Below are 19,308 nucleotides of genomic sequence, written 5' to 3' on the forward strand. Positions count from 1 at the left end.
CATGTTGTGACAGGTGAACACATATTCAGTCTGCACATTCCACCAGTAACAACGACAGAGGCTGAAACTCTGGTGTAAAGGTATAAATGTAGGATAAAATGTTCCAGAATTTGTGAGTATTTTATATAAAATTGTCCCTAACATGACAAAACTGATACATGTGAAGGAAAGTTACAGTAGACTTGAATACAAATAAACAGCCTACCTTTCATTTGTGGGAAAACTTGCTTTCGTCGATAACAACAAATCGATGTCGACCACCAATTCTCATTCCTCTATTCCTCAGTCTCTTGGGACACATTCAAATTTAGAAATATCACATCACAAGTTGACTTGTAACAATGTCGTAGTATGGAATTTTATAAAGTATAGTGCACCAAATAAGTATGTAGCAATGCTGAATCCAGTTGTCTACGGTGGGTTTTGACTTATAAAACTTTGAAATCAAATTTTTTGCTTATTGATTACTGACAACTAATAATTAATGCAACAACCTTTCTGAGTACTTACGTCATTCTTGTCAGTGTCTTTGAGCTTCCTGCTATATGCTCAGTGATCATGGCACGTTCCTTAAACTGCAAACCTGTATGGAAGGTTATTAAAAATTATTAAAACACCTAGTGTAATTAGAGTTACTTGAAATTGAACTGTTGTTTTACTGAAGGCCTGGCCTGCATTATTTCCTTTCACTGAACTGGGTAAAAGCAAACAACCCTTTGCTAAACAAAACTAGCCACCTCTTTATTTTGAATCTATTAGTATAATATGACATTACTGTAAAGACTTTTCTACCACTTCCTGGCAAATCAACAACTGGATAGTTTCTGGTGAATTCTGAAAGTGGAGTCTGTGTATTGCAATATGCAGGGCTGAGTTGATGTTGATAAATACACATGTATAATTCATAAATCTTTAATGCATTTATATTAAATTATTAGTTCTGTTGTTAACTGAGGCAAAGATTTACCTCAACTTCTACAACATAAGCAATTTTTGTATGGACAATTTTCACTCATATTACTGAAACGGTCTGCCATCCATTTTTGTGCTATAACATATATAACCATGATTTATAATGATGTAAATTATTAAATAGTAGACCAATAATTGGCTGAATGACACATAATTTGCTACTGTCAGATTTCCATGCTTTCAAAGGCCTCACTCAAGCAAAGTAAAGCTGAATGAGAGTTTTTATATCTCCATTTCTCAATAAGATACAGCATTGTCGCTGGTGTCATTTTAAAGCAGAGATTATCAACTTTATAATGATGTAAATTATTAAATAGTAGACCAATAATTGGCTGAATGACACATAATTGTCAACACATAATAATAAACACTGTTCATATACTACAGAGTTAGATTAAATTAATTTACATTAAACCAGAAATATGGAGAGGCAATCTAATATAGCCCTTTGTTTATGTGTTTTTGACTTCAACTGTATGGTACATAACGTGATAACTGTTTGCTATTTAAGTTTGTACATTAGCATGGACTCACTAACTTAACACTAACGTTAGCTAGTTTTAGCCAGGGATACCTTGTTGAAGCACAAGATGACGTCAACGTTCTGCTTGATCAGAGGAAAAGTTTAACTTAGTGTGGGTATGACAACCATAAAATTAACATTTTCATCTTCATTGCGATTGGGGTTGAATGTTAGGGCTGCGAACAGTGAATCTCTAGTTTGAAGCTTTATAGAGCTTCTAAGAAAATCAAGCTAGAATGCAATTCATGGCAAAATGTATAAAGATTAACTGGGACAAGATTTGCCATGCCTTCTGCAACATAAGCAATTTTTTCATTGACAGTTTTCACTCATATTGCGGAAACGGCTTTCCATCCATTTTTGTGCTATAACATATATAAACATGGATCCACAACCGTAATATGTAAAAAAGAATTCACAACCTTTATGCATTCATTTAAAAACCTAAAATAACTATCTATCTATCTATCTATCTATCTATCTATCTATCTATCTATTTATCTATCTATCCTGATCTCATGACAGTGTGTATAAACTACGCCAAATAAAAATGAAAACTTTGTGTTGATTAACATTTCATTTCAGCCACAGAGAGAGTCAACATGGGAAGTAATTTGGCCATGTTTCGGTGATGAAAAAATAATGCTTTGACTGTGTTACGAACATGATGGTCAAATGTTAAATTGACGTCAAATATCACCCCAAAATTTTTGGTTTAGTTTGTAATAGTAAAGCAGAGCCATCCACACTTAAGGTTATGGACTCTGCTTTATGCTAAAGTCGCTAATGTCCATTTTTCATGAGACTAGGTTCATCTATCTGTCTATGAGGTCTGTGAATTACCTCCAAGCCCCTGGTCATCAGCCAGATCAAATAAACTTTATGAACTAAAAGTATGTAGACAGAATCTTCCCTCCTATGTAATTCTCTCAAACAGATACATACTGCTATAGGAAATTAATTATTTTATTAATTCATAGACCATTGTTTCTATCATTCATATCCATTGTTCATTGTGTATGATTACTACCTTCTTGTATATGTTTTTTTGTATTGTATATGTTTTATGATAGATCACTAGTTAACATAACCCCACTGATACCATGTTTAGTAAAAGGAAAGGAGGTTCGGCAAAAATTTGGCAGCTGTCAGCAGGAAGTTGCTGCTACTGGCAGCAGTCAGTACTAGGGATGAGCGAGTACAGCATTATCTGTATCTGTATCTGTTAACCATATGAATTATCTGTATCTGTATCTGTACTTGGACTGGGCGGGGCCTAACCCGAAAGTGGGCGGAATTTAACCCAGAAGTGGGTCTGGTTGACTTAAAACGGGTGGGGCTTTAACCGGCATGTTATTTTAAGCATGCAATTGATAGGGATTGATCAGAAATTGTTATATTTTATTGCTGATTAGAAAACTATTTACATGACAGCATCAGCATTGAGCTTCAGATCAATGGTTTTGATCACGATAACAAACGAACTATATACAGAACAAGTTTTGCAACAATGAATACAACACATGCGGTTGCAATTATGAAGTTTAATGTAATGAACAAGAGTTTTCATCTCAACATAACTTTCTTTTTTTAACTTTTAATTTTTTTATAATCAGTGTGATTTTTTTTTTGGTTCTTTTTTATTTTTTTTTATTTTTTTTTATTTCCACACCAGGTATGTGTGTGTGCGTAGCTAATTAATTTGTAATATAGTTTTATATACCACAACTACTTTTATTTATTTTTTATGAAATACAGCAAGAAATAAGTGTCACTCAGTGCGTGAAGTCAAAAAACTGGTTAGAGCCAGCTGACGTTTAAAAAAGAAAAAAAAAATCTCCGACAGGCAGAGAGGCGAGTCGCATTCTACCAAGCGTCACGTCTAAGTAAACCCCACGTTTACCAAAACTCTACTGGTTAATAAGTAAGTACTACAAACCAAAGTAAAAAACAAACCTGAAGCTGAAGAACACCTAAACGTTAACGGAAAAGACCCGCGAACCTGAGTGACTGAGGGAAAGACAGAGAGAGAGAGAGCGTTGTTCTCTTCTCAGTGTTCTGTGTGTGAGTGAGCAGAGCGTGACACAGCAACACAATAAAAAAACACGGTCAGCAACCCAATGAGAATTTTTATTTAATCCGAGCACAGATATTGACTCGTATTACTCGTATAATACTTGTACTCGGCAAAAGTGCTTTATCCGTACCGGATACTCGTTTCAGCCGAGTATCCGGCTCAACTCTAGTCAGTACCTGCCACTAAAACCTGACAGCAGCTGTCACTAAAAAACAGAAATCAGAGGAGACTGCCAGCGGCAGCAAGACAAATAAATAACTATAATAACTGTATAATAATATTTAATATTATTTAAATAAGTATAAAGGTCAGTATTGTATATTATTTGATTGAAAAGGTTTAACAAATATAAACAAAGAAAAAAAGATAATTTGGCTAAACATTAATTTCCAGATGAATGTTTACGTATGAGTGCATGTGCATTGTCTGAAAAAATAAAAGATATGCACACAAACATTTATATACACATATTTATGAGAGAGGCACTTACTAGGTGTATGTTGTGTATTTTTATATAGGCTATACACACACACACAAACACCTGCCTAGGTTTGTTGTCAAAGTCAGTGCTATAAAATGTAAACAGTATAAAATAGATCCAGTTAGCAAGTAGATGAAAATATCAGTCAGAAATCAGAACCACTAAGAACAATCATGAGGTATTTACAAGACTTTCAGATTGGAATTGATGAGTTATACCGAGTTACTCCTCCAGCCTCTTGCACCAATCACTGCAAAACCCTGGATGGGTGTACATCTCTCCTCGTTTTACTCTTCCAATATAGTCAAGTCAAGTCTCCTTTATTTATGTTGTGCTTTTAATAATACAGATTGTGTCAAAGCAACTTTACAGCATAGTTAAATAGGAAAAATGAGTCAATAAATGCAAAATGACAATAGTAAACACATATTTTTCAGTTAAAGGCCGTTCATCATTGAATTTAGTGATGTCATCATGCAGCTCAGTTCAGTTTAAATAGTATCTGTGCAATCAAGTCAAGAATATCGCTGGATATTAAGTGTCTCAAACTAAGCAAGCCACCAAAACTCCATCGGTGACAGAATGGAGAAAAAACCTTGGGAGAAACCAGGCTCAGTCGGGGGGCCGGTTCTCCTCTGGCCAGACGAAACCAGCAGTTCAATTCCAGGCTGCAGCAAAGTCAGACTGTGCAGAAGAATCATCTGTTTCCTGTGGTCTTGTCCCGGTGGCCGTCTGAGACAAGGTCTTTACAGGGGATCTCTGTCTGGGGCTCATCTAGTTGTCATGGTCTCCGCTGTCTTTTGGGGGTGTAGAGGTCCTTTCTAGGTGCTGATCCACCATCTGGGCTGGATACGTACTGGATCTGAGTGACAGCAGCGACCCTCTGATCTGGATACAGACTGGATCTGGTGTCTGTGGTGACCTTGGAATAAGAGATGAACAGATTAATATAATTTAAGATTTTAAAATCTATATACAATGTTTAATAGGTAGTCAGCGCAGTGTTGACAGAACCGGGCTAATATGGTCATATGGTAATAAGCTACACAGATCACCGCGGACAAGCAGATCACTCGTACTGACCGGAAGTGTTCGGCATCGAGATTGTAAACAAAGACGGGGAAGTGTGAAGGGCTGCGTGCTAAGCTAAGGCTAAATCCACATTGACCAGCTCTGCCCAGCATCTTCCTTGCCAATGTATGGTCTCTGATGAACAAGATGGATGACCTAAAGATCTGGACCCTCTCACAGAAATGGCTTATGGACTGTAATGTTTTGTTCTTCACTGAAACATAGCTCTGTAATGATGCCCTGAACAGCGTTGGACGCTCTTACTTCGGGGCTGACATAGTAGCAGCAACCTCTGGTTAAAGCAAGGGTAGTGAAGTATGCATTTATGTAAACAGATCATGGTGTAAAGACTCTGTCATTGTTGATACCTACTACTCTGCTGATCTGGAGTTCCTGATTATCAAGTGCATGCCATTCTATCTACCACGTGAGTTTACTTGCACTGTTGCTGCTTGCCACTTGAGACCCTAGAGGGCTCTTAAAGAAACACTATGATGCCAGAGTGGACTTTTAAATACCTTTGATGGAATTAATCCATTTAAGAACCTTTCAGTTTTTCCTTCATGGAAGTATCAACCTAAACATACTGTTACAGCTGCTGCTTTTCTTTTTTTATTAAGATTACTGGAGATCTTAATTTTTATTGTTTTTGTGTTGTTTAAAAGTACTTAAAGTTTACTGCAAGTTTGGGTCTTTGCTCTTGGTTACAAATGTGGATCCATATCCAAAGTGGATCCACATCCATAATAATTTCGCCTAAAAACAAACCACAAATCGCTAGTAGATACAACAGACCTAGAAATCAAGCCACTTGTGACCCTATCTATGTTAACTTGATCTAGATTTTTCTATTAATACAATTTTTTTGGAGAGCAAAACTAATCAAAGTATTGACTCATATTGGTTCACATATCAGAATAACCACTGTAAGACTGTGTCTTTGCTCTCTGGAACAAAGTGGATCCACATCCATAATAATTCCCCCTAAAAACATTAAAAAACGCCAGTAGTTACAAATGATTTAGAATTCAAGACACTTGACACCCCAGAGGCCACTCAATGAAACACTATGATGCTAAGGTAGACATTTAAATGTCTTTAAAGGAATTTATCTATTTAAGAACTTTTCAGTTTTTCCTTAGCTACTGTAAAAACAGCTGCTATATCCATATTAACTTGATCAAGGTTTCTCTTTTTATACAATTTCTTGGAGAGGAAAACACAATAAACATGGCAAGTTTGTGTCTTTGCTGTCTGTTACAAAGTGGATCCACATCTGTAATATTTCCCCCTAAATACATCAAAAAATGCCAGAAGTTGCAACAGATTTAGAATTCAAACCACTTGAGAACCTAGAGGGCACTCAAAGAAACACTATGATGCCAAGGTAGAACTTTAAGCAAAAAATATCACGGTTTCATGGTATCACTGTGTTGTTGTTAGTGCTCTGAAATGTTTTAATTTTAAATGACTGGGTAAAAATAAAATATGTTTTACCACTGGACACAATATATTTTGTTTTTGAGCAACATACAGAATATTATAATATATATTTTTTTCTTTGATTTGTTTCCTAAAAATAAAATAAAATAAAGACTGACATCTTTAGTTAACCTAAATCTGTAATTAGTTATTTAATTTTAGTTATATAATTCATAAACATATAATTCATATATTTTCATATTATTTAGTTATATAATAACAATCATACACATCATTTGATTTAATAATAACCAAATCTGAAGGAAAAACAGAATGTTCTGACAAGCTTTGTGAAATTATACCATGTAAACTTTTCAGAAGACAGTCAGCTCCCCTCAAAAACACATTCATATAAACACCCAAATCAATACTGAGGATTTTCTTCCAATAGTTTGTGCATCATGAACAGTAAGTGATCTGCCTGCTACAATACTTTTCTCTGTGCGTCCATCTTCAGCGTTTCTGGTCTGTGTCAACGGGTGTTAACAGACTTCATATTTTCACTGAAATTACATTTTGGAAAATGATTGCATTGTAACGCAGTTTGTGCAAGTCCAGAGCAGAGAGTTGCAATAAGGCAAAAAATGCTATTTTCGTCACCAAAAGGGCTCGCGGACAGCTGCGCACCCCATGGTAATGCGCATGTGTCGAGCTCATCTGTCTGTGCTCAAACCTGAGTGGACGCAGCTGTGCGCGAGATGGAAAGGAGCGCTGAATGTGAAGTGTACTCGGGTCTTAAATTCGGCCATCCTACATACACACGTGACTGACTGTTCGCTCACACCAACAGGAGGAGGAGGGGTCAGTGCTACTCACTAAACTGCACTCAGCCTGAGTGATTCCTACTATTGCAGTCATTGAGGAGACATGGAAAACTGTGCATACCGCAACAACGGTATAATGGAAAATATTAGTGGTTTTGAAACAGTGAAATTTTCGGTATCTTGAAACTGGTAATCGGCCCATGCCTACAATGGAATTGTGTATACCTGCTCATTAATAGTTACTTCATAGTTATTTTTCTTGAACCTTAACTAGTAGATAATCATATTAGTTCTTAACCCTCTATGGTACGCAATATGATATCAGTGAGGAAAAAAATATTTGTTATGTTTTTCCTGCTTAAAATTGGACACTATAACAATATCAATAAACATTATAATTATTTTTAAATGTATTTATTAATTAAAAGTTTGTTACCTCAAGGCAACATTGTACCACAATGGACAAATTGAAACATTTGACATTTTCATGAAGAAAAAATTTATATATTTATTGAAATCATCAATTTCTTTAACTAAACACTTGAACAAACAGATTCATCAAGTTTTTAATGAATTACACATTTCATATTTAATAAAAAGTAACATTTATAATCCAGCTGTTGCCCTCAGGCAACATTGTACCATCGTGGAACGCAAACCATCATATCATCAAATTATGATATCAAAACATTACAATCGGTGTTGTTTCAAGGTAAAACATTAACAATCACCATAACCTTATCCTAATATGAACCTTATCCTAACAAGCATGCACATACACACACACACACACACACACACACAAGGACCTGCATGTACACAAGCACACACACACACACACACACACACAAGGACCTGCATGTACACAAGCACATACAAACACACACACACACAAGGACCTGCATGTACACAAGCACATACACACAAAATCTCCTTCCTCACTAATGGCACCTCACTGCTTGTGAAAGTTGAGGAAGCAATTCCTTTCAACAGAAAAACACAGGTAGGTTACACATCAGCACTGCACTTTTACAATGCCTGAAAAACCTGGGTATTTGCATCTGCCCTTTCTTTCAACCCAAACCGACCAATGACCGGTCTGATCAATGCGAACCAGCGTTGATGGTCGTGGTTCTACAGGGGTTTTTGGACGCTTCTCAGGCTGTTCTTCCTCAGTGTGCTGTGATGGTCTCCCTCTTCTCTTCAAGGTCTTCTTCTCCATACAGAGACATCCTGCAACTTCAGCTTTGAATTTTGCAAGGCTGCTCACATCCTTTGGGGGGATGCCACAGTCTCTGCTGTCTCTCCGGTAGAGGAGCCAGGCCTCAACAACAGCAAAATCAAACATGTGGAAGACCACTCGGTGATACCACTTTTTGGATCGAATCTTTGTTCTGTAGAGGGCAATGAGGGAGTCTAGTAGATCAACCCCTCCCATACTTTTGTTGTACTTGGTGACAATGCTTGGGCATTTCACCTGGACTGTTGTCTTCTTTTTTTTGTCCCATCTCATCACAGTGGTTGCTGGATTCGCTGAGGCAAAGGTGGAGAGGAGAGTGACTGCTCGATTATCATGCCACTTCACAGCCCTAAGAGTAACCCCATTATAAATGGTCTCCTTTTCCTCAAAAGCCCCCCTTCCTTTCCTTTTCATGTCTTGATCTGTTGGGAGACAGCATCCAGCCAGACGATTGGTTCTGACTGTGCCAATGCAGTGGATCTTCCTCTTTTCCAACAGCATCTGCAGGTCAACACTGGAGAACCAGTTGTCGAAGTACAACTTGTGGGAGATGTTGTCTGGAATGATGCTTGAAAGGGTAAGCACTATGTTACCACTAGCACCTATGTCAGGCTGCCCATTGCAAGGAGAGATACACCCAGTGTACACCTCAAAGTTGTAGACCATGCCACTGCTATCAGCAAGAACAAAGACTTTATATCCCCAGCGTTTTGGCTTCTTGGGATTGTACTGTTTCATGGGGTGTTTCCCCTTGAATGGGACAATTTGTTCATCCACACAAAGATTTTCATCAATTGGGATTGCTTGGAACTGCTCCAAGAGGGATGTCAGCAGTGGGCGCACCTTATACAGCTTGTCATAAGCTGGTTCTCCAATAGGAGCTTGCTTTAAGTTGTCAGAAAAGTGTAGATTGCGTTTGATAGACTCCCAGCGATGCAAGGCCATGGTGTTTGCAACACAGTCGATCCTTGTTGCTGACTGCCAGTACATTCGGCATCCTGGAAGTCCGAAGATTGACATAAAGAAACAAATGCCAATGAATTGCTCAATCTCCTCAACTGTGACTTTGAGTGGTTTGCTAGGATCACACTGTATGGCATAGAGGTTGGTTTGTTCTACTATATTTTCAATACAGCTACTAGTGAGGAGGCCTCTAAAGTATTCAGCAGGATGTTTCACATCTGTTGCCTTTGGCAGTCTGCCTCTCCATTGTGGTACTGGAAGGATTGTCCTGCATTTTTTCCACACTAAATTCTTAGCTCGTGTGTATTGCTGCTGGCAAGCCTCTGTAAAAAAAAAAATAATAAATTTAAAAAAAAATTAAAAATAAAAACCTTGTGAGTTGCAAATGACATGCAAATGGTTTATTTTTACCAAATTTACCAATTTACCAATCATCCTACTCTAATCAAGCCTGGTACTGTACCTCCATTTTTACCATCACCAGGTTCCTCATTCTCAGTCTGAACTTCTTCCTGTTGATTTTCTACCATTATGGTAGTTCCGTCTTCATCCTCATCTCCATCCTCACTCTCACTCTCACTCTCTCCCTGCCGAACTGTCACTATGACCTCATCTTCCTCATCACTACATGCCATCTCATCCTCACTCTCATCAACTGGCAGTGCTACCTGTGCTTTATACCTTTTTGAAGTGCCATAGAAAACGTGCGGATTCATCTCCTGCATTAATATGTGCATATATAGTATGTTAATTACTTTTCTTATAAATGCATTTCAAAATCATGCAAAAATGCAAATACATTTAGATAATTCAAACTCTTTTCCTTACAAATAAAATATACTTGTATTCAAACCTAGTATGCCTGGTATGGCCTTATGTGATTCCATTATGGTACAATGTTGCCTCGAGGCAACATGCAGTTTTATGTAATTTCCTATGATATATTTGATGATATATAATGTAAAGTTTTTGAAAATACTTCTTTACTTACCAATGAAGGTGATTCTGATTTTTTGTAGCTGATTATCTGGACAGAAATAAGTGAAAAATGCCTTTTTCAGTGGAGAAAATATGGAGCCATGTGACATGTGCACGTGTGCTGAAAGAGGGAACAAAATGGACCCATGTGGGTCATGTGACCACTCTTTTGCATTTTCATTGGTTAAATACGAGTTCCCCTCCCCTTAGAGAGCATTGACCAATTACATTTTATTAAGTTTTTATAAAAAAAAACCTAAAATAGACTATGTTGCCTGGAGGCAACACCGTACCATAGAGGGTTTAGTTGTTCATTAGTTTTTTATTTGGTTATTGTTTATTTTGGTGTTATTTATTTTGGTATATTTTTTAATTCCTTATTTTTTTTTTTGTTAGAAACAGTATTCTAAAGTTTTACCCAAAAAAATTTACACAAAATGTTTGCTGGATGAACAGATTAGTTGACTGCAATTTCATTTTGCTACAGTTACTACTTGCAGTTGATAAATAATTGTGATGAATCTATTGCAATTATTTATATACATTTACCTTTTGATCAATTTTTTTCACTTTGTTACAAAAAGAAAATGTTCATAACTCATTTCATGTCATATTATTATTAGTAGTACTGCACTTGCTATGGCTGGAAGGGAAAGACCCTGGCTGAGACCCCAAGATTATAAAGGCTGTTTCACTAACATGAGTGGAATAGTAGAGGAATACTAGTATTCCACTCATGTGCTCTGCTCAGGGTATAAGAAGCAAATGTTGTACTAGGAGAAAGGCGTTGATCCTGCCACTTCCATAAAAAGGTTCATAACCATGTACTAAAAAAAAAAAAAAAAAAATTTGACATTCCTGCCCAGTGCTTCACTGCACTTCACTGAATATAATAGACTAATTTTTCCTGACTACATTTAGTAAAGAGAAGTATCAATTTAGCAACTGAATAGTTAACTAAAATATTTTCTACATTGGTAAGAAAAAATAAAAATTCCAGATGTAAAAAATTAATTGCTAAAAATGCCCGGTTTAATAAAGAATGGAAGAATTATATTACCTTGTAGCGGGCGAATGTAGCGTTTGTTTTGTGGTTTTTGACCTGTAAAGTAAAATAATTATGAATAAGTGTATGTATGAATATATATATAAACAAACAAATGTGAACAAAACAATGACTACTACAACACTTACAAAAATGGTATGGCCATCCTTCCCTTCTTTAGCAGACAAGAATTCCTCTAAGGTGAGGTTCAGGATGACACATGGCCGGCCAGAGGTGGCAACCATGACCCCACCGAGAAGACCGAAAAAACTATCCAAATGACTTTTGTCACAAAGGTCCCATATTGTACAACTTTCTGGAGATTTAATTTAGGTGTTGATGTCCTTAAGAATATGTAATTGCAGAATAAGCACCAAAAACCATCTCAATATATTTTTTACAGCTTCTCTCTCAGTAGCTCTGCCAAAAACAGGTCGATTTTGGCCTGTCTAATTAATATTTGTAAGCCTCTCTTCTGATTGGCCTGTTGTTTTCTGCGTGATGCATGTTACAGTTACATCACAGCACTAGCTAGTTACTGTCTATGAGACTGTCTAAACTTTTATTGCATCTCACAACTATGTAGTTTATGAAAATATCTGTGTGTAAAACAACAAACTGATGATTTATATCTAATCATTTGTAATTGTTGTAGTGATATTCGGTTTCGCCAACCTAGGGAGGCAAAACAGTGTAATGATGGGTAGTCGCGTCACCAATGACGTTGTGATACTTGGATAACGTGTCACTTAAGGTGTGGTTATGAGTACATCACATAAGAAAGATTGGTGGGATCTCTAACTTGTAGAACCTCTTCTGTTTCATCGACACAAGGAAGACACAAGTGTAATAAAATAAATTTTATTAACAAAAGATAGACAAGAGTAATCAACAACTACTAAATGAATACCATAAATGAAATGGGAATAAAGTGCATAAGATGCATAAAATGCAACAGATTATGTTGGGTATTGCAATGTCAGAGCTACGTTATCTGGTAAGATAAACTGTTGCTACTCTGAAAGAAATCAGGTGAAGATGGAAGATACATGAAAGTTTTGTTATAAACTGCAATCAGCTATATCATATCTAATATAAATTAGAAAAATCATATACTGATAATAACTAACAATGCCAAGGTCTCTTAGGTTTTGGATAAGTGATATTTACGTTCTCTGTGATCGAGTGAGCAGTCCGGTAGTGGTGACTTCATCCACTGGTTGTGGTGGTAGCAATGCAGTGTGGAAAGGAGCAGGAATCTGTTTCCACAGCCTTGAACATGAAGAGCTGGAGGATGCTGATCTCCTAGAGCACCAAAGGGTCCTAAAATCTGGAACACACAGATGACCCTGGAGTAGGTGCAGAAGGTTCTTAACCTGGAACACGCAAGCAAAGCTACCTTGGAATGAAGGCTTGCTCGCCGGAGCTTAACCTTGTTGCAGATGTCTCTGTCTTCTGCCTCTCTAGGCTAGACTCAGAACTTGGTCAATCCACTTTGTCTCTCTAGGCTGGAGTGCTGCATCTGTTGTTGTCTCACTGGACGAAGACTCTGAATGAAGTTTGAACATAGATTATCTCTTTCCTCACAGGCTGGAGGCTCAGAATGTGGTTGTATCTGTTGCTGCCTTGAAGCTTGAGACTTAGGACTTGGTATCTGTTATTGCCTCTTCCCTCATGGTCCTGGACTGAGCCGCGCTTCTTGTGTGCCTTGTAGCGGGACAGAAGGCGAGGGCTTTTGGGTGGTGGCGAATCACTGGCTGGATCCACATTCATGGCTTCTGAGGCAGTTTCATGATCTTCTTTACTGACCATCATGTTCTCTAAGATCAATGTGTCTGAAAAACACAAACACAAGCACAATGAGTTAGATTTAAAAGGATATGTACATATCAGAGTTAAAAGAAATACTTTTAGGACCTTTTATAAGACACATTTTTTAAATGATCAATTACATTATCTTTTTTGTTATTCAAATAAACATAGCAAGTTAATGTAAATGCTGGTTATTTCATTCAGTGCAGAGGTCAGTAATGAAATGATTTTATGAATAGTTATTTATTTAGGTTACAAGGTGCTACTGTACTAAATCTAACCACTGGCCTACTGTTTTTAATAGTACTTGGAACACTCTGTACTTTTGATTTCTCTCTACAGGTGAGTATGATGGGCTAGTATAAAGTGAGTTTGCTCTATGTACAATAGGCATGTTACCAGCCTAAATATAAAGAGTATCAGGTTCAGTTGGCCCAGAGTATTACAAAATATTTTTAATGACAAAAATAAACAGATGAAAGGAAGACTCTATGAATTCCACTGTAAGACTAGTTAAGGCTTTTATAGGCTACTAATTTAAAACATTTAGGATTCATAGTTTTGCAAATAAGACATTTATTTTCACTGGATAAAAATGTATACTAACCTGTCAGTGTCTTCTTAAGTTAATCTCTGAACTTCTTCACTGATGTTGCATTTCCCCCATTGGTAACATCTAAGTCCACCCAGCTTAAGCCAAACTGTGGATCCAGCATGGTAGCAAAAAAGTACACAGTGTGGTTAAAAGGTTCCTCTTTTCCGCTATCTTTGCCCATGTTTGTTTTTGTAAAGATTCCAGAGAATCATTTCACCAGAGACAGCTGGAGGGCTCTGACCAATGGCTGGCACTGCATTCGGGTCTCCTCCATCTTGAGGAGGTGTGTATTCAAGTCCAGGTTGGAACCACCATGCTAATGGTAACTGAATTCTCTCCTTCTGTCAGGTCTGTTGCCTCGGAAAATGGAGCAAGAACTGCACTCAGTTCCTTCAGCTGGTTCCACTCATGGACACTAAACACCACATCCCTGTAATCTTTGCTGCACATTTCGTTCAGGGCTTTGTGGTCCAGAGCTGTGAGGGCCTGTACTTGTTTGAATGTACTGTTCCAGCGAGTAGTGTTTGCAGCTGGAACAGTCCTATTAGTGCCAAACATAGCCTCAAACTTGTCTTTGAATTGTGAGCTGCTATGTAATAGAGTTGTGAACCGTGATGTTTTGGCTATGGTGCGGGAAATGGCCCTAACCTCCTCCATGTCATCATTAACAACTAACTGCAGATAGTGTGCAAAGCAGGAAAGACGTTCACCTGATGACCAGGGTAATTCTGTGTCTTCCACTGAAGTAATGTCCTCCCACAAGTGCTCATCATCTAGATTATCCTCCTCACTCTCACTGTCGTCAGATTGCTGTTGGGGCATGTTTACTTTGAAAGCGCATTTCATACTGGCGGCATTGTCTGTTAAGATATAGCTTATTTTCTGATGGATACCATATTCTTCTGTGATCTCCTCAAAGGCAGAAGCAATATGCTCTCCAGGATGTCTGCCTACAAAACGCCTACAGTCCAGCAGGTAGGATTCAAGTGCATAGGAATCCTTTGATTTATAGCACACATGGGCAGTCACTCCCAGGAAGGAGCGTAGCCTGCGATCAGACCAGATGTCAGTTGTTAATGACACGGATGACTGGCCTGCGATCAGACCAGATGTCAGTTCCTTGACCTTCCTTACCAACTCTGGTATCCGTCTCTCAGAAATAGTTTTTTCTAGAGATTGGTGTGTATTTACTATCCATAATCCCAAGAAAGTGGTTTAAAATGTCCATTTTCCACAAGTGACAGAGGCAGACAACACCCAATTATTAAATCTTGAACAATGGCTTCACTGATGTCTTGTTGCCTTGGCGACTGTAGACTGTAGAGCTGCACTTTCTGTGTAAAGAATGATATAGTTGGCTGTGTGACATCTGTCTGTTGCCCTGCCTTGTACTCCAAGAACCTAAAAATTTAGGGAAGAGGGATGTGTGTTGTTTATTAAACGGATGACTGTGCAATCAGACCAGATGTCAGTAAAGAACAATCTTAAAAAATAAGTAGCAACTTCATAAATGTATGTAAAAAATCTGTGTAATGTTACTGCATAAGAACACGTGTGGGTAAACACAATATAAATCAATGGTATTTTGGCCATCACATTTTTCAAATAGGTAAACAAAGAAATTAAATGATTGATAATGGTATGAGCCAGAGAGAGTGTGCTGGTAAAAAGTTATATATTTGATCTGCAACTGTAAATTGGAACTTAAAAATTAGCTCTCTGAAAGTAACGTGCCATGTGTCATAACCTATTTAATTTAATAATTTCTCATATAAGTAGATGCGCATTACTCAGTCTCCACTCTCTGCTCATATCTCTAGGTTAGCTCTCTCACCCAAACGAGGGAGCATAACCTCGGCGCGTAGCTTTAATGTCGGGAGCTGTATGCAGCTGACATTAGCTAAGGTCGATGTAACTTAACATTAGCTACACAGCTTTATGTGGCCTGTCTCGTGACATTCCACACGATTTGTGTCAACACAGAAAACAATTGGATAGGTTTTTTCATTTATTTAAATTGTGGTTTATGTCAGCTGAATGTGCGGAACGCTGTTCAGAGAAGATAAGGTATTTTAGCACAATTCACACCCAACGGTAATTCAGGAAAAAAAAAATATCCGAATGCTCCACATGAAACTATGGTCCTCCGACCTTTAACCATCGTGTCGATTTATTTTGATTAATATGTGCCATCGAGAGATAGCAAGACAGCGCTTAGGAGACGGTGAAGCCTTGTTTATACTTTCACCTGGCTCCGAAGAGAGAGAGAGTGCGCGCGCGACCGAGGCTCTCTCTCTGCTCATTCTTCAGTTGTGCCCTGTCACAAGCACAGCAGTTCATCTACATTTCTCACCGATCAAATAAGACTATGGCGGGACAAAAATTCGCTTTGGAGCAGGAGCATCGATAAGAGGACTCATTAACGTTGAGGGCATACAATATCGATGATTCATAAAACTTAGAACTGGTTCTCGAGTGGAACCGGTATCAATTCCCATCCCTATTAATATGTATAGCTAATATTGAGGTTTTAAACCTCTTTGTGTGAGGGGTAAAACATTTTGGTACGAGGCAGATTGCTAACGTTAGCTAGCCAGCTTTGCTAACATCACTTATACATAACGTTAGCTTACCTTTCTTTGTGCTTCCTTTCCATGTGAGGATAAAAGTTTGACGTAGTCTCTGAAAGCGAAGCACTGCAGAATTTACAAGAAGCTGTATGCTTTCTTCTGGATGTTGTTTTACAAATATATTCTTTATGATTTTTTTAGCCGAATTTTATTACTGAAGATTTTGCAGACATCTTCTCCCACTCCCAGACAACCACAGCTCACTTTCTTGGGAGTGCGAGTGAAAGGGGGCGGGGATGGGTGACAGCGTAACAAAAATACATAATTAGCAATGACCAATGAGTCACGTTATTGCTTGGATTTGAATCAGTACGTTTTACATCCAATAAAAGCAAGGATGTTAACAAAAAAATTAAACAACATATACTGGCAATTTAGTGATATTTCCACAGTTATGGTCTTGACTGGTCTTGAAAAAAAATCCTGAGTCCTCAATGTCTTGAGACCGAGACAAGACCGAGTACAAATGCGGTCGAGTCCGAGACGAGACTGAGACCATCAAAAAGTGGTCTCGAGACCGGTCTAGAGTACTACAACACTAGTCAAGATTTACTGCATCTGCTGCAGATGCTTCTCCCTGAAAATAGTTTACCCTCCACCAACTACCTGTTCAAGCGTGCTTTTGACACAACCAGCTGGCAGTTACATCACTATTGTCTGAATCCTGACTGTGGAGCTTACATTGGCATACTAGATGTTGAGAGTGTACCATGTCCAATGTGTGATACAGAATGCAAAGTATCAGAACATCTGAGTAAAGGCTATTATTTGATGTACACCCCCTTGAGAAATGAAATTAAAAATCTTTTTGAAAATCACAACCTTAATGAGAAACTATCAAAGAAAAACAACTCTGATTGCATCCAAGCTATCAGTGATGGTACACTGTATAAGAGAATTACAATGCTGACAGACCAGGGCAATATATCTTTGACATGGAATACAGATGGTGTCCCAGTGTTTAACTCTTCAAGCTATTCAATGTGGCCAATTCAGTGTATGTTTAAGAAAGTCCCTCCTTCTGAGCGAGAAAAATTTGTTTTTGTTGGTGCACTATGGTTTGGGCAAACCAAGCCAAAAATGGAAAGCTTTCTAAAACCATTCATTGAAGAGTGCAGATCTTTAGAATCTGAAGGTGTCGTGTGGCACAACACTGTGACAAAAACTTATGAATGTTCAAAAGTTGCTGCGATTCTATGCACAGTTGACTCTGTTGCAAGGGCTCCAGTGCAAAATATCAACCAGTTTAATGGGGCACATGGCTGTAATTTTTGCACTCATTCTGGAGAGAGAGTGGAAAAGGGTGATGGGTTTACCAGGGTCTACCCACTCTCAGTACCCACTCCTAGTCTGAGAACACACGAGGGCATGGTCCATGATGCAGAACTGGCCTCTGTAAATAACCCAGTCAATGGTGGTTAAAGTCTTTTGACCACATTACAGTGTTTTGACATGGCAGAAAGTTTTGTTCCAGACTATTTACATAGTGTACTTCTTGGAGTAGTGCGCCAAATAACAGGCTTGTGGTTTGACAACAAAGTGCCAGAAGTAAACGTCAAAAATCCAAGTGTCTTGAAAGAGATAGACAAATGTTTGAAATCAGTCCGGCCACCTAGCAAGATAACCCATCTGCCACGATCTGTAAAAGAACGGCAAAAATGGAAAGGAACATTTCTTTTAATCTCTCCGTTTATACTGGTGGGTTTAATCCCGTATTTCTACCACTGGATGCTACTAGCCTTTGCCGTTTATCTGCTAACTAGTTCACATATTTCACATGTGAACATCGACAAGGCTCATGAATACATTTCATCAGCACTTCGGGGTTATTCCTTGTGCAAAAACGTTGCACAGGTCAGTAGCTGCAATTTTGGTCATGGTCAGGTGAAGGAGCTACCAATGTCTCAGCACATCCTACTACAGGATTCTGGAATTCATACAGAACAAAATCAAGCCACCTAATTTCAGAGGTTTGTTTGTGATGGGACACTCTACTCCACTGATCAGTATGACTCAAAATACTCCAGATGTAATTCCTTGGTAACCACTGGGCAACAGGTTGCAAAAATTGAACACATCATTGTTGTTCAAACACAGGCCACCCCCAAACAACCAGTTTTACTGGTAAGGTTAACAAATCAAATTCAAGCCTTTCACAAAAAGCGAACAGAGTATGTTTGCATGGATTCTCACATACTTAATGTCACATTCTGTGCAGGCTACAAGGCAGTACTTCCATCTGAAGTAACAAACTAATGTATAGAAATTGTAAAAAGACTAGATGGGCTTGTCATTTTGCCCCTACCAAACACATATGAAAGAGATTAAAAAATAAGCAGAATCAGATTTACTTTAGTATCTCAATGGGAGGAGGAGAAAATGAATGCTTTGAGAAAAGAATGTTTATGGTTGAATCATTAGTACAAATTTAGTAAAACTGTATTGTGTATGCTCACCCATCTATTCATTAGAATAACTCAATATAAATGTACCATATTTCTTGTATTAACTGCATGTTTTAATCTCAGAATGTGACAAATGAAAAGTATATATGTTTATAAAATGTACAAAATGCAATACAAATAAACATGAATTGAAAACCACGTGTACTTGCTTATTTAAAATAATTAATAACGAGATTAACAAATAATCAGAATCAGATTTATTGTGACAGT

The 19,308-nt window shown here is 37.9% G+C and overlaps 1 protein-coding gene across 1 annotated transcript; it reads right to left on the reverse strand.

Moving 5' to 3' along the window:
• Positions 1-208: 208 nt before the first annotated feature.
• On the reverse strand, positions 209-10,782 carry LOC109077969 (piggyBac transposable element-derived protein 3-like). The gene is made up of 4 exons (XM_042755352.1): positions 10,565-10,782; positions 8,418-9,896; positions 8,292-8,353; positions 209-289 (listed from the first exon to the last, which is right to left on the reverse strand). The coding sequence occupies exons 1-4, from the start codon at positions 10,659-10,661 to the stop codon at positions 209-211; spliced, it is 1,719 nt and encodes a 572-aa protein (XP_042611286.1). The 5' UTR covers positions 10,662-10,782.
• Between the last annotated feature and the right edge of the window lie 8,526 nt (positions 10,783-19,308).

This window comes from Cyprinus carpio, unplaced genomic scaffold, assembly GCF_018340385.1.
Source record: "Cyprinus carpio isolate SPL01 unplaced genomic scaffold, ASM1834038v1 S000006675, whole genome shotgun sequence".
In the NCBI taxonomy this organism is placed as follows: domain Eukaryota; kingdom Metazoa; phylum Chordata; class Actinopteri; order Cypriniformes; family Cyprinidae; genus Cyprinus; species Cyprinus carpio.

Coding starts and splice junctions, on each gene's coding strand:
- LOC109077969 (XM_042755352.1), bottom strand. CDS start 10,661: ATGTCACATGGCTCCATATTTTCTCCACTGAAAAAGGCATTTTTCACT. Junction 8,354..8,417: donor GGGCAGATGCAAATACCCAG/GTTTTTCAGGCA, acceptor TTCTGTTGAAAG/GAATTGCTTCCTCAACTTTC. Junction 290..8,291: donor TGAGGAAGGAGATTTTGTGT/GTATGTGCTTGT, acceptor ATGTGTCCCAAG/AGACTGAGGAATAGAGGAAT.